Source organism: Pterocles gutturalis, unplaced genomic scaffold (assembly GCF_000699245.1).
Source record: "Pterocles gutturalis isolate BGI_N339 unplaced genomic scaffold, ASM69924v1 scaffold25233, whole genome shotgun sequence".
Classification (NCBI taxonomy): domain Eukaryota; kingdom Metazoa; phylum Chordata; class Aves; order Pterocliformes; family Pteroclidae; genus Pterocles; species Pterocles gutturalis.
In genome coordinates this window covers 1,662-14,455 of record NW_010121211.1, presented here as the reverse complement: position 1 = coordinate 14,455, position 12,794 = coordinate 1,662, and the positions used below count along the sequence as shown (strand labels likewise).

Below are 12,794 nucleotides of genomic sequence, written 5' to 3'. Positions count from 1 at the left end.
TAATAATAATAATAATAATAATAAAGTAAGATAGGGTCCACTGGGCTCTGTGTGGTTGTAGTGCCTCAAGCCTCCAGAGGACTGTGGAGGTTCTCAGCTTGTCCAACACTCGTCTTGCTCAGGGATAACTTTCAGTTGCTTGTAACGCTGGCACATGGCCACTGCCAACAGATGCAAGCAGCCTCCCCCACCCCATGCCCTGTGGGGAAGAGGTGGGTGGTAGAGGGCAGGCTGGCAGGTGAGGAGGGGTATCGAGTCCAGTACAGCTGCTCTCCAGAGGCAAACTGTGGGTCTTCGCAGCATATTTTCATCTAAGTGTCTGGAGGTGGCAGGACAGCGCTGTTGGTGCACATCCTAATAGGACAGCTTCAGTGGGCTCTGTTTGAGTTATCATCAAAGAGGAGCATTTGTAAAGGTGTTTCACTTTACCATAGAATCATAGAATAACAGAATGGTTTGGGTTGGAAGGGACCTGAAAGACCATCAAGTTCCACCCCGCTGCCATAGGCAGGGACACCTTCCTCTAGACCAGGTTGCTCAAAGCCTCATCCAGCCTGGCCTTGAACACTTTCCATTAAGTTTCCTTGAACTTTCCATCCTTACAGCTAGAATTGACCACAGAAAAAAAATAGGACAGGGTGAGGTAATCTCAGGGTGTAAGAATTAGGCTATAGGTTAGATATGGTCTATCTGGAACAACAGTGATTAGCTACCTCACTTGGTATATTTGTAATTACATCTTTTGCGGTGTGATTTATAGTGCAGGGCTCTGCCCTGGAGCAACATTCTTACAGGACTGCACTGTGTTCATGCCATGCATATCAATGCAAGTGTAAGAAGACTTTTCTGTCTTTGCAAATAAGCACCCAAAACTTGGCAAGACTTCTCCTCAACAGACTTCTGGGAAGCTTGCAAGAACATATTTATGTTTAGTTAAAAAGTACTAACTTTTTGCTTCTGATGGTTTATAAGAATTGCAGGGTTTAGTTTCTTCTCTTTCTGTCCCATCTGTAATGTTTCTGACACTTCTGTAATTATCTGATGCGATGTTTGTATTGCGTTATCTTCATTCATTGGCAGTCTCCCATGACAGATCACTTTGGTGGAGTTATTTCTAAATCAGATTCTGGAATCACTCTGTTCCCTTTGACACTGGTACTTGCTTCCCATGTCCTGCTAAAGGATCAACAGTTGAAGCAGTGCATTTTGTAAACAGTTAAGGTCCTTGTGGCATAAATATTGTGATGTTCTGTCATCTGGGATTGCCTTGATCAATAAACAGGTTGAGTTACATGGCAAGCTGTGTTGGTCTTGCCAAGACAGGAGCCCTTGCATGTCTCAAGTCTGTCAGGCAAGTCAAAAGTCATCAGGGAGGTCCATGGTGATGGCAGAGGTCTAAGCTCAGGCTGGGACATCAGCTCATTATGTCAAGGACTGGATCAACTCAATCTCTCTCCCTTAGACTTCACAACGCAGCATGAGCCCTTCAGCACCCCGGTGAATATATTCATGGCAAAGCAGTGCTCCCCTTTTATTCTCCATCCGTGAGCAAGCCAGCCTCAGTCATACACCTACATGTGTGGAGGATGGTTGTCATTCAGCCACTTACTGAACTTTCTTCCAGATGTCCTCAGACAAAGCCACTCCTGATCTGCTTGTGTATAGCACACAAGGTTGGAAGGGCTTAAAACTGTGTCACATCCCTTTCAAAATATGGTAGTCACACCATGTTTGCTGACCTGTAATTTTCTATCATCGTCACGTCATTGCAAAACAAGGCAGCACACACATTAATTGTGGAGCAGATGATCAGCTCCAGGCTGTGACCACACTGGAGAGATGGTGAGCACATCTACTACGTGGGTCCTTCCTGCTTGAGGATTACACACAGGCAGATGCTTCAAGTGAAGTTGCGCTTTTGTAAGTAACCTTAGGATTGCTTTGGTGTCTGCTTTAAGCAACATGCTGGCCTACGCTGTTATTTAGAAACTGATTTGTACTGGGATTAATCTAGGATGAGGTTTCATTGAGTTATGTCAGATGGTGTACTGCCTTTTCATGGGTTTTTGACCCTTAACAGCAAGCCTGACAACAGTTTCCAGCACTCACTGGCATTGCTGAGTAGATTCCGAGGTTTATTCAGTTGACATTCACTTTCTTATTTCAGGAACTAGGAGCAATTGCTGTGTTATTTCCTATGTTATTTCCAAATTTTCTTTTGAGATTGCTTGGTAAGTGCTTGGAAGAGAGATGCAATAACTGGTCTTTGAGACTTGTATTTTTGTCTGTTGGTGCTTTAGGCAGATGGGAATGGTATAAGGCCATGGAAAGTTATGGTTTCCCAAAATCATAATGAGGTATAACTACCTCCAGCACTCTTCACAAGCCTGTGTTGGTCTCCATTCCAGACCCTGGGCTACGGCATGTGGGACATGTTACTGCTCCCTGAAGGTCTCTGATAGTCCTGACCAGGGCATTGACTAATCTGAGCCCAATCATCTTTTCCCCAATACACTGGCGACACCAATGACATCAAATTTGAAAAATGTTAGTATTTCCTTATTGAGAAAGTTTGCTAAGTTGGCCCAGGTCTGTTCATGAACAGACCAAATTCTAGAACAGACGAAATTTTATCTTTAAAATACTCTTTAAAGCCAATTGTACAATCAATATTTAGGAACATTTATGCTTTTGTTGATTCAATTTCACGACTGTGGATATGTCCTGGGTTAAGCAGAGACAGAGTTAACTTTCTTCATAATAGCTAGCAAGAGGCTGTGTTTTGGATTTGTGCTGAGAAGAAAGCTGATAAAAAGTGATGTTTACAGTTGTTGTCAGGATGTCAAGGTCTTTCAGCTTCTCTGCTCCCCGCAGACAGGGGTGCAGGGGGTGGGGGCTGGGAGGGAACACAGCCTCGGATACTAGCCTAGGATTTGATCTTAGGTTCAGAACTGAAACTCAGAGCAGCCAATAATCTATTCCATAACATACACGTCATGCCCAGTATATAGGTGAGGACCCTACAGAAGATCGGCCCTTTTTGTTGAGGGTCCCTTTGGTTTCTGGATCTCTCTTGGCTCTGGATCATCTCGCTCCAGGTGGCCGCTCTCCCAAGTCTTTCCCCCCCACACCCCATTTAGCTCTCGGTCTGGGACGCTCGGACTGTTATCTCTGGGAACGGTGCACCCCCTGCCTGGGGGAATCGTGAGTGTGGTTTCATGACTCTCCCTGTTCCGGGATCGACTGTCCCTGCTCTGGGATCATTAGCTGGGAACAGGCTGAGTCTTTATCATCGGGTAGGGGGGGACAGTATCACAGTGTATCACTCATTTGTATGTACTATTATTTTCAATACTATTGTAGTTTAGTTATTAAATTGTCCTTATCTCAACCCATGAGTCCTTTTTTCCCTTTACCCCTTTAACTCTCTCCCCTATCCTCGGATCGGGGGTGGAGGGAGGGGGTGTGGGAATTGTGTGAGTGGGTGTGTGGTTTTGGCCCCCAGACAAGGGCAAACCCATCACGGAATAAAATGACTGTATGAACTATTCTAGACAGGTGTTGTAAAAAGAATTGGTTGTTTCGTCAAGCTTCACTCTGCAACTCAAACATGAGCAAAACCCCTACTGAGTGTGTAATCAGCGATGCTGGAGATCTCCCAGCCTAGCTGAGGGACTTTAAACTTGGAGAACTGCAACCAGATAAGCACTCCTTTCCTTATCAGGTTCTTTACTTGAGCAAGGTTATCCAACATTACTGCAAGGGAATCGTGCTTATCTGGCAAGGATTATACAAGAGTTGATGTTCTCTTATTGCTACAATCAGAATTATATTATCTTTCCCCATTCAGGATGCAAACCCTACAATGTATTATGGGGTCCTGACACCGTAGGTTAATGCTAGTGACTATTTCCAATCCTATAAATTGTGCAATCATGATGGTAGTGCTCTTTCCACCTAAACTTGCACATACGCATCAAAACACCCAGCTCTGGTCTCCCAACTTCAAATAACTCAAAGGTCTTAATTTCTTCCTTTGTCTAAGCTACGCGAGAGTTTCTCTGTCAAAAGCTACCTGTTGGCAACTTCTCTCCTTCCCACCCCAGTTATGATAGGTACTGGTCCTAAATCACACACTAGCCTCAGTGCTGATATGCTGCTTGAAAAGCCTCTGCGCGTGGCCTGAGGTTGCTGGAGAAGTCTCTGCTGACTTTCCAACCTCTGTTAGTACCTAGTACTAGCACTTAGTACCTCCGCTGGATAACTAGTACCCAGTGGAGGTAGAAGGCATCAGACCTGATGGTGGATGAAGTGGCCGACCCTATGAGTAAAAGGGGAGGGCTGTCTTGATGCTGTTGAAGGAAACCTGATGGTAGAGCAGAAAAACAGAAGCTGGGTAGGGGTTTCTCCATCCATAGGGTGTTTTTTAACTCCTCTTGGAACGCACAGTGGAATTGCTCACTACACAACATGTGAAACCCATCTTATGTAGTGGGACTTTTGCACTCATAGGAGTGAGAAGACATTTTCAAAAGACCAAAGTAGACACAGGGACAGAAGTAAGGTAATGAAACAGTGAAGGCTCTGGCCACACCTGCTTTCAAAATGGCTTACACACACAGTCCCTTTGTGTCAGCGGTTGCAGTGCTGATAGAAAAATTACAGTCTGGTGGATGGAGTAACACATGTGTTTGGGCTGTGTTTCACAACTCACATGCTGCTCAGAGACTGTGGCTGGTATGAACATGAGAAATCAACCTAATCCATGACCAGGAAAAATATACTCAAGTAGAACACCTGGTAGCCAACTGAAGGCTTGGTCTTTTAGGTGGTCACCAACCAGCTACAGAAAGGTTGTAAGGTCATGGGCTGGAGGTGGAGAATGAACCCCTTTACTCTGTGCAATACCTGCTGCTTCAGCCAAACAGCGGTGTTGCATAAACTCTCCTCCGTTCTGCTGTCCGTTGGCAAGACAGCAAGCTTGGTGCTTTTCCAGAAAACACTGCAGAGGTTTTGCAAATTGCCAGTTGCAAATACAGTACCACTTGGGCGTAAGGACTGTATGGAGGTTGCATGGGCCACTGTCACTTTTGAAGAGTGGTGTAACTACCGAGTGTCTCCCACTCAGGCAGCTGCTGAAGCCTGACCTGCCCTTGGTGTGTCGATGGAGAGGTCAGTGTTCTCCTGTGGCCTTTTGAAGCTGGTGGAGCCCAAGTCCTTTTGTTGCTCCAGGCGTTCTTCTAAGAGGCATTCCCAAAGGCCCCTTGGAGTTAGGAAATAACCCTTTACAAAGAAAATCTTTTGACCTTTCTTTTTTTTTTTTTACCATGGCTATCATGAGCTTAAGGTACAACTCCATAGCTGAAATTCCTCACCACACCTCTCCGGCTGCTTTTGGAAATGTAACCCTTTGCAAGCATGAAAGTCATGACCACATGGCCAAGCAGAGGAAGTTATCAAAGATATGACCAGTGCACACATCACTTAATTGCAGGACATGTAATGTGGTCCAGCACAGTGTCAACGTAGCAGGGCTCTGAGACAATGTGCTCTTTAACACTGGGGTTGATAGAGCCACCGCCGTTCACACCACCAGCCTGATCAGCTACGACAGTGGGCTCTGCCTGGTAACGTATTTTCCTCTGTGTAATTGGATTTGCATTGGAGCTATCCTGAGGGTGAAAAAGCACCAATTTCTTTTTTTCTTGGTATCTTGGTAATGCCATAGGGAGGGTTACTGGGAATATTTCTGAGGATAAGTATGCCTCACAGTGTGGGAGACCCACTGGGAGAAGGAGGAAAGGAAGGTAGAGAGCAGGCAGATGGCTGGTGAGAAGATTTGCAACTCATGCTTCTGGGTTGAAGTTAAACTCTAATTTTTAAGAGTCTGGTGAAGCATTAGAATTCATATATAATATTAACCATGTATATTAAGGATAGATCTCTGCTTGGGTCAGGAATCTCTAAGGAGATCCAAAGGTTTGCTTTTTTTCAGGCTACACTTATGTAATAAATAGTCTTCCTATGAGTTTCTGCTAGCTTCAGTTCACAAGATCCGTGTGTTAATAGTGGCTTCTGGGTGCAAAAGCCATGCAACAAAGAAATTGCAAAAGTATAGACATAGCCCAGCCAACCCAAATGCTTTCTTTGCATAGCATAAACTCTTACTTCAAATCAATTTCCTCTATGTGACAACTGGCCCTACAGCATTTTCTGTTGCTTTAGTTCTTGCATTATAAAGCTGCTTCTCTTCTTTTTGCCATTGAAAGTACAAAAATGGGTCTTGCCTAGTACCAGATCCAGTCTGTCTGGAGGAGTATGCAGAGCCTTCTGTGGACTCTAACGGAAGCTGGAACTGGGAATCCCCTCCGCTTCCCTGGTCCCAACCAGGGAAGATGGTCTTCAGATACCTGAAGAACTTAACCTGTCATAACCAAGTAGAAACAGACATTCATAAAAACATTATATAATAATAGTATTAATAAATAATAATAATAATTATTATTATTTACACAGATACAAGATGTGGCTGTTTATTGCAGTCCTGGTTTCAATACAAGCACCTGTGAACTCAGCAGATGCCATCAAGCACAAAAAGGTTATAAATCCCGAGACCTCCATGAACATTGTAAGTCAGAAGTTTGAATTTCCATTCTGTCTGAAAGTTTGTGGACGTTCCGCTGGGGGAGGGAGGGATGGAGGGTATGTATGTGGAGAGGGCTTGGCGTGTGCTGGTTTTGTTGAGCAGGGTGACATGATGTTGCTTCCACACCATCATTAACAAGTCCTGTTTCCTGAAGGAGTCCTCTTCTTTCCAGAAATATAAAGCAGGTCAGTTAGAGAAGAAAGTAATACCAAGCTGGATTTCCTCAGACACCTTTCTGGAGGGCAGAAAGTTCTGCGTGGCTCCTCTCCTCCAGCCGCAGCAGGTTGCACATGATCATGTCCAGGCAAGTCCTGAAAGTCTCTGACTGTGGGTTTAGATGGACCCAAGACTTGGGCAGTAAAATTGCTGAGAAAAAATATCTTCTGCCAACCGTGTTGCAAAGCGAGTGTACAGCGACGTGTAGGCAGGATCACAGCTGGATTTCACTATCTGGAAACTTCCCAGTCTGTGGAGTTTTCAGCATCAATAAAACTCAGGCAGAGCCTCAGGAGCCCCGCGATAAGTCCTACAGGACTTGTCCTATCACCGTCCCAGTCAGCCCAGCTCGGCAGGTTTGATAAGCCCCACCACTTTATCTGCCCCATGCATCAGCTCAGAGCATGATATGACACGTCCTGCCGCCGGTGACAGCTGTAAGTAAATCCTTTGGGTTTCAGTCTTTGTTTTCGGAAACATTTCAACGCATGTGCTACTGCATGCTGCAGAGCAGCCCTGCTACTGCCCAGCTGAGCATCTCCTCTTCCCTTGGGTATCTCGCTGGGGCAGGTGTGGGATTCGGGCACCATATCCTCTCTCAAAAATGTCATCAGCTGATCCAGAGACACCCCAGGCAAAGCAGTGTCCCGGCTGCCGCAGTGTTTCGGTTTTGCAAAGGCATCCCAGGCAATGGGGGATGCGCTCTTTGAGTCAAATGAGCACCTCGGCTACAGAAAGCTTTCCACCTGTCTTTTTCTTTCCCCAGAGCCAAATGATCAGCTACAGAGGGTACCCCAGTGAGGAGTATGAAGTCCTGACACGTGACGGCTACTACGTCAGCCTAAACAGAATTCCTCATGGAAGAGAAAATCCTAGGAACAGAGGTACGGCTCTATTTCACAAGGAAGCCAGAAAAAAAAACACCCCCCTCCCCCCCAAAAAAACCTTTTCCCCAAAAACCCCCCAAACAAACCCAAACTTAATACAACAAGCAGGTGAAGAGATGAACCTTACCAGGCCAGGGCTTTATTTGCTAAAGCAAAAATACCAAATCCACACTACTTCTCCAATGTAGAGTCAAATTCAGCAGCCAGCACAGGAAAGGGTGCCTGCCACACAGCAACCGCCTTTCAGATCAACCCGAGACTTGGTTTTGAGGTTCAGAGAGTGCAGATGTATCTTAAGTGAGCTCCTCATTTAAGTTTTTTCCCCATAAACTTATGACTTCGGGGTTCTAACGATCTCAGGGACGTGCCTGCACATCTGGGCTTTCACATGGTTGTGGTCAGTGGCCATGGTGCTGAGCTTGTGGGGGTGAGCACCTGGGGTCTGAAAGGCTGAGGAGGGATGTCCACAGCCTCCTGGCCTCAGACAACGAGGGCACCCACCATCAGACAGCTACAGCAAGGATTTCTTCACCAGCAGATATCATTAAAATGCACATTGCGTGTCCTCTGGCAGTGCAAGAAATAGGCTTTATTGGTCTGAATTTGGGGTGAGCAAGGAGAGAAATTCTGTTTCAACAAAAAGCGCTGTTCCTTTCACATCCAGGGGCTAAGCCAGTCGTGTTTCTCCAGCATGGGGTATTCGGAGAAGGCAGCAACTGGGTGGAAAATCTGGCTAACAACAGCCTTGGCTTCATACTAGCAGACTCCGGCTATGATGTCTGGGTGGGAAACAGCCGAGGGACAAGCTGGTCCCAGAGACATCAGCACCTTTCAGCTGACCAGGTTGAATTCTGGGATTTCAGGTGGGCTGGAGCGGATTACAAACGCATGGCAAACTTCTCTGCCTTGCCACTAGCCTCTAGGCAGAGGTGGGTGCCTCCAAGCAGGCAAGCCAGAGCACCTAATCCCCAAGTGCGGCCTCCCCCAGATCTCTCGGCGATGTGCCTGGGGAGGAGGGAGGTACCTGCAGATCTGCCTGCTGACATGGTGCCAGCACCTCACTGCCCTCCTGCTGTTACCATATAACTGATGCACTGCTCCTGTGTTGCAGCTTTCACGAAATGGCAATGTACGACCTCCCAGCCATGATCGACTTTGTTCTGCAGAGGACCGGGCAGCAGCAGATCTATTACATTGGCTACTCCCAGGGCTGCACGATTGGTGCGTTAGAAGGTGTTGCACATCACATTGCCCAGACCACCTTGAAAAATCTTCATATTGGTGTCTGTAAGCAGAAAGCAGAGAGGTCCCGTCTTTGTGGGCTGCTGAGCAGGCATGCTAGGTAGAAGGTCTCTTGTGGTGAGAAGTCCCACAGCGGCCATGCTTTCCATAGAAGACATCTAGGAGGACCAGCGTGCTCCTAGGGCTGTAAGAAAGACTCCCGGTGACCTCAGTAAGCTCCTCGTTGCAAGTGGAGCAATTATAATTCCACCTAGAAAACCAGATTGCAATGTTCCACCTCAAAACTAAAGGCATTTTGCATGGAGGTCACAGCTTCTGCGTTCTGATGAAACGCAAGGTGCTTCTCGTCACTAGCTGGGTCTGCAGGGGTATTAGAGAAAACCTCTTGGCAGTGGCTGATGGAAGATGGCAGTACTGCTCCCTTCACCTGTGAATGGGGCAGGACTTCCCATCAGTGGTAGTCCCATCAGCAGCCACTTCTAACCATAGGAATAAAGGCGTTGTCTCCTTCTGGCCATCTCTAGCACTAACGTTAAGCACAAGGGTGGCGAGAGATCCCAGGTTTCTAACTGGAGCTAAGGCCAGATAAACAGATCTGGGCAGTGGGTCCAAGTAAACCCACAGACTAAGCACCTGAAGAAAGATCAACCAAGTCTCAGGTTGTTTTGTTTTGTTTTTGTTTTTTTTGTTTCCTCAGCATTTGTTGCGTTTTCAGCCATGCCAGAACTGGCTCAGAAAATCAAAATGTTTTTTGCCCTGGCTCCAGTAGTGACAATGAGACACAGCAAAAGTCCTGTGTTGAAATCATTCTTCCTTCTGGACAAGCAAAACAAGATGCTTGAGGTAGGGGAACACTCCACGCTCTCCTCCCTCAAACACACTGGTGCAAGAAAAGGGACAGTGACAAGACACTGTGCCCAGGGCTATCTGATGGGCCAGAAAACAGTTAATTCCTGCCGATTTGGAAGCACAGGCACAATTTGGGTGCAGACGTGCTCCTGCATGGTCACTTTGTTGAGTACATGCCTTCCTTCCATCTCTAGGATCTCCAGGTGTTGAAACTGGTCTTTCTATAGGGGCACTTGTTGAATTCCCAGACAGACTGCCTGGAAATGAGAAGCTTTACTGTGCTGGTTTTAATGCCAGTGAAAAAATGAATCCAATGCTTGGGGGAGGTGGGAGGAAAGAGGAGAGTCCTGAATATTGCTTTCCCTGGTGCTTACTCCATCAGCATGCCTCCTGCAATGAGCCGGACACGTCTCAGTGAGGCAGGAGGGCAAAGGAAGAGCAGGTTTGACTTGTGTGGAGGCATCACAGGAGGCAATGCGAGGCTAGGCTGCAGGAAACCAACACTGCCCTTTGCTTCTGCAGATTGTGCTTGGCAAAACGGATGCCTCACTGCGGGTAAGGAAGCTGTGGAGGTTTCTCCCCGTGCTGTGCAGGCACCCGCTGCTGCGCAAGCCCTGCGCCAACCTCTTCTCTCTGCTGGGCGGCTGCAATGAGAAGAACCTCAACATGGTGGGTGAGGCTTCTCCTCCCCAGATAGGAAAAGTCCCCAGGCTCTGCTGGGTGAATGGCAGTGGCCAGGTGGCACCCGATGGCATCTCTGAGTTAGGGCTGCCTGTCACCCAGACCCCCCACACCCCTGGGGTGCAGCCCCCGCACCCCTCCCCCCCCACCTCCGGTCTGCTGAAGCCATGTCAGGGTGACCACAGGTAGTCACTGAGGTCTTGAGCACAGTTCCCGAGTCCTGAGGAGGTATCACTGGGAGCCGGGTTTACCTCATCCTTCATTGCCATCCTCCTCCTGGACCTATCTCAGAGCAATTGATTTTTAATGCAAATGATATCCTTGAACCCAACGCGGCTCTCTGGGCAGCAGGACTCAGCAGTGGCTGCTTTGGGAAATGCATCATCTGGCAAACTGCCATCCTCACTCCTATCCCAAGAAAAGCAATGAGAGCTTGAATACATTTCCTTGCAGACGCGGCTGGATGTGTACACCTCCCACTTTCCAGATGGGACATCTGTCAAAAATGTGATGCACTGGGCCCAGGTGGGTTTCCTGAAAGGCAGATGCTTCACCCCTGAGATGGTCCCTTCATCAAGAGCCTGGTGTGTCCAGGGCAGACATCAGAGGTTGGGTATCTTGGATGTTAGTAGCTCATAAGAAAGGCAAGAAATCAGCTGTACAGAAGAGATGCTGGATGCAGGATGAGTTGCCCCTTTGGGGACCAAGGGACACCAGGGTGTGCCAGGCAGGACAAGGGAAGGGATGGGGAGGCCACAGCTGGATGCTGGGACCAGTCTGGGGAGCCCAGGGATCCCCAAAGCAGAGCAAGGCTGTGGACACCATGGCAATGGTGGGTGGGGGCCAAGGCATGCGAGGGGAGGCTGGGGGAGCTGGGCTTGCTCAGCTGGAGGCAAGGAGGTGAAGGAGGATCCAACAGCATGTCCCCCTGCCCAGAGAGGCCCCAGGGATGCTGGCGCTAGACGCTGTCAGGCTGAGAAACCTGCTGCAGCATCAGCTCTCCTGGAAACGTGGCCAGGCTGGAGACCCCCACTCTGGTGCCTCCTTGCAGAGCCAAATTATAGGTGATGTGGAAGGCAAAAAAGGTCTTTTAAATCAATACAACTACCATGCAGGTATCTGAGCTTTCGCCCCCAGCATAGAAGCAACTCTTGTAATAACTGGGCTCACTGATGTGTCTGTACTCTGAGCCCAAAGTGTCATGAGAAGGTAAGGATGACCAGGTTGTTGAAGGAAAATGGGCCAATGTGAAGTTCTCTAGCAGCATCCTGCACACACAGGGCTGCTGGTGATGAGCAGGTTTCCAGAGGCACAATCATTGCACTGGGGTAGCCAAGGAGTCACACACAACACTTTGGTTTGTCAGCCCATGGCTGGGGCCAGGCGAGGAGCTGGAGGTCAAAGCATCACCGTGTTAAAAAAGGGCAAAAAGCCTGGCTTTGCAGGGACACCAGCTCCTCCTGCAACATCCTGTATGAGCTCCCTCTCATTGCTCGGTCCCTCAAGGAGGCCGGGAAATGATGGACCCACGTGGCAGAGCTCGCTGGCCTCCCACTGCAGATCTATCCTCTCCTCCTAGATGGTGAAATCAGGAGAATTCAAAGCCTTTGACTATGGCAGCAAAAACCCAGCCGTGTACCACCAGGTAAGGAGCTGCAGCAGCAGTGCTGGTGGCTGGAGATGCTGGGGGACTGTCCTGGGTAATGCAGGGACAGGCTGGCTCACTGGGGTTGACCACGACAGCGGTTCCTCAGAGGTCTCTGTGTCCCTCCAGGAAACACCTCCCTTCTACCGAGTGGAGGAGATGCCCGTGCCCACTGCAGTGTGGTCAGGGGGGGCAGACTGGGTGGCTGATTTGAAGGATGTCCGCCTGCTGCTGCCCCGCATCACTCACCTCGTCACTTATGGCCACCTCCCTGACTGGAACCACTGGGACTTCATCTGGGGCTTGGACGCCCCTGGACGCCTCTACAGCAGCATCCTGAAGATGATGGAGGTGTCCTGGTAGAGCAGCGCCACGCTTGTGGTGGCGGCGCTTCCCATGCATCTTTTGGTCACCAGGGTTTGTCCTCCTCCTTGCTTGAGAGCTCCTCAAAGACCAGTGGCACCTGCTGAAGAGCCCCGAGGTGATGGCGGAGCCATGTCCTGGGTTGCACGATGGGGATGAGGGGACCCTGCCATGACCCCACAGTGGGTGCCCAGTGGGTCAAGGATTAGAACACCCAACCAGCGAGGAGATGGGTGGGAGGTGGGCTTGTTGGGTGTGGTGGTGG

At 48.6% G+C, this 12,794-nt stretch overlaps 1 protein-coding gene across 1 annotated transcript; it reads left to right on the top strand.

The window, feature by feature from the left end:
• The first annotated feature begins 6,523 nt into the window (after positions 1-6,523).
• On the top strand, positions 6,524-12,529 carry LOC104464459 (lipase member M-like). The gene is made up of 9 exons (XM_010077178.1): positions 6,524-6,628; positions 7,629-7,746; positions 8,414-8,612; positions 8,861-8,970; positions 9,689-9,834; positions 10,363-10,509; positions 10,975-11,046; positions 12,101-12,166; positions 12,296-12,529. Exons 1-9 carry the CDS (start codon positions 6,524-6,526, stop codon positions 12,527-12,529), a joined length of 1,197 nt encoding a protein of 398 aa, XP_010075480.1.
• The last annotated feature ends 265 nt before the right edge of the window (positions 12,530-12,794 follow it).

Coding starts and splice junctions, on each gene's coding strand:
- LOC104464459 (XM_010077178.1), top strand. CDS start 6,524: ATGTGGCTGTTTATTGCAGTCCTGGTTTCAATACAAGCACCTGTGAAC. Junction 8,971..9,688: donor CTCCCAGGGCTGCACGATTG/GTGCGTTAGAAG, acceptor TTGTTTCCTCAG/CATTTGTTGCGTTTTCAGCC. Junction 11,047..12,100: donor ATGTGATGCACTGGGCCCAG/GTGGGTTTCCTG, acceptor CTCTCCTCCTAG/ATGGTGAAATCAGGAGAATT.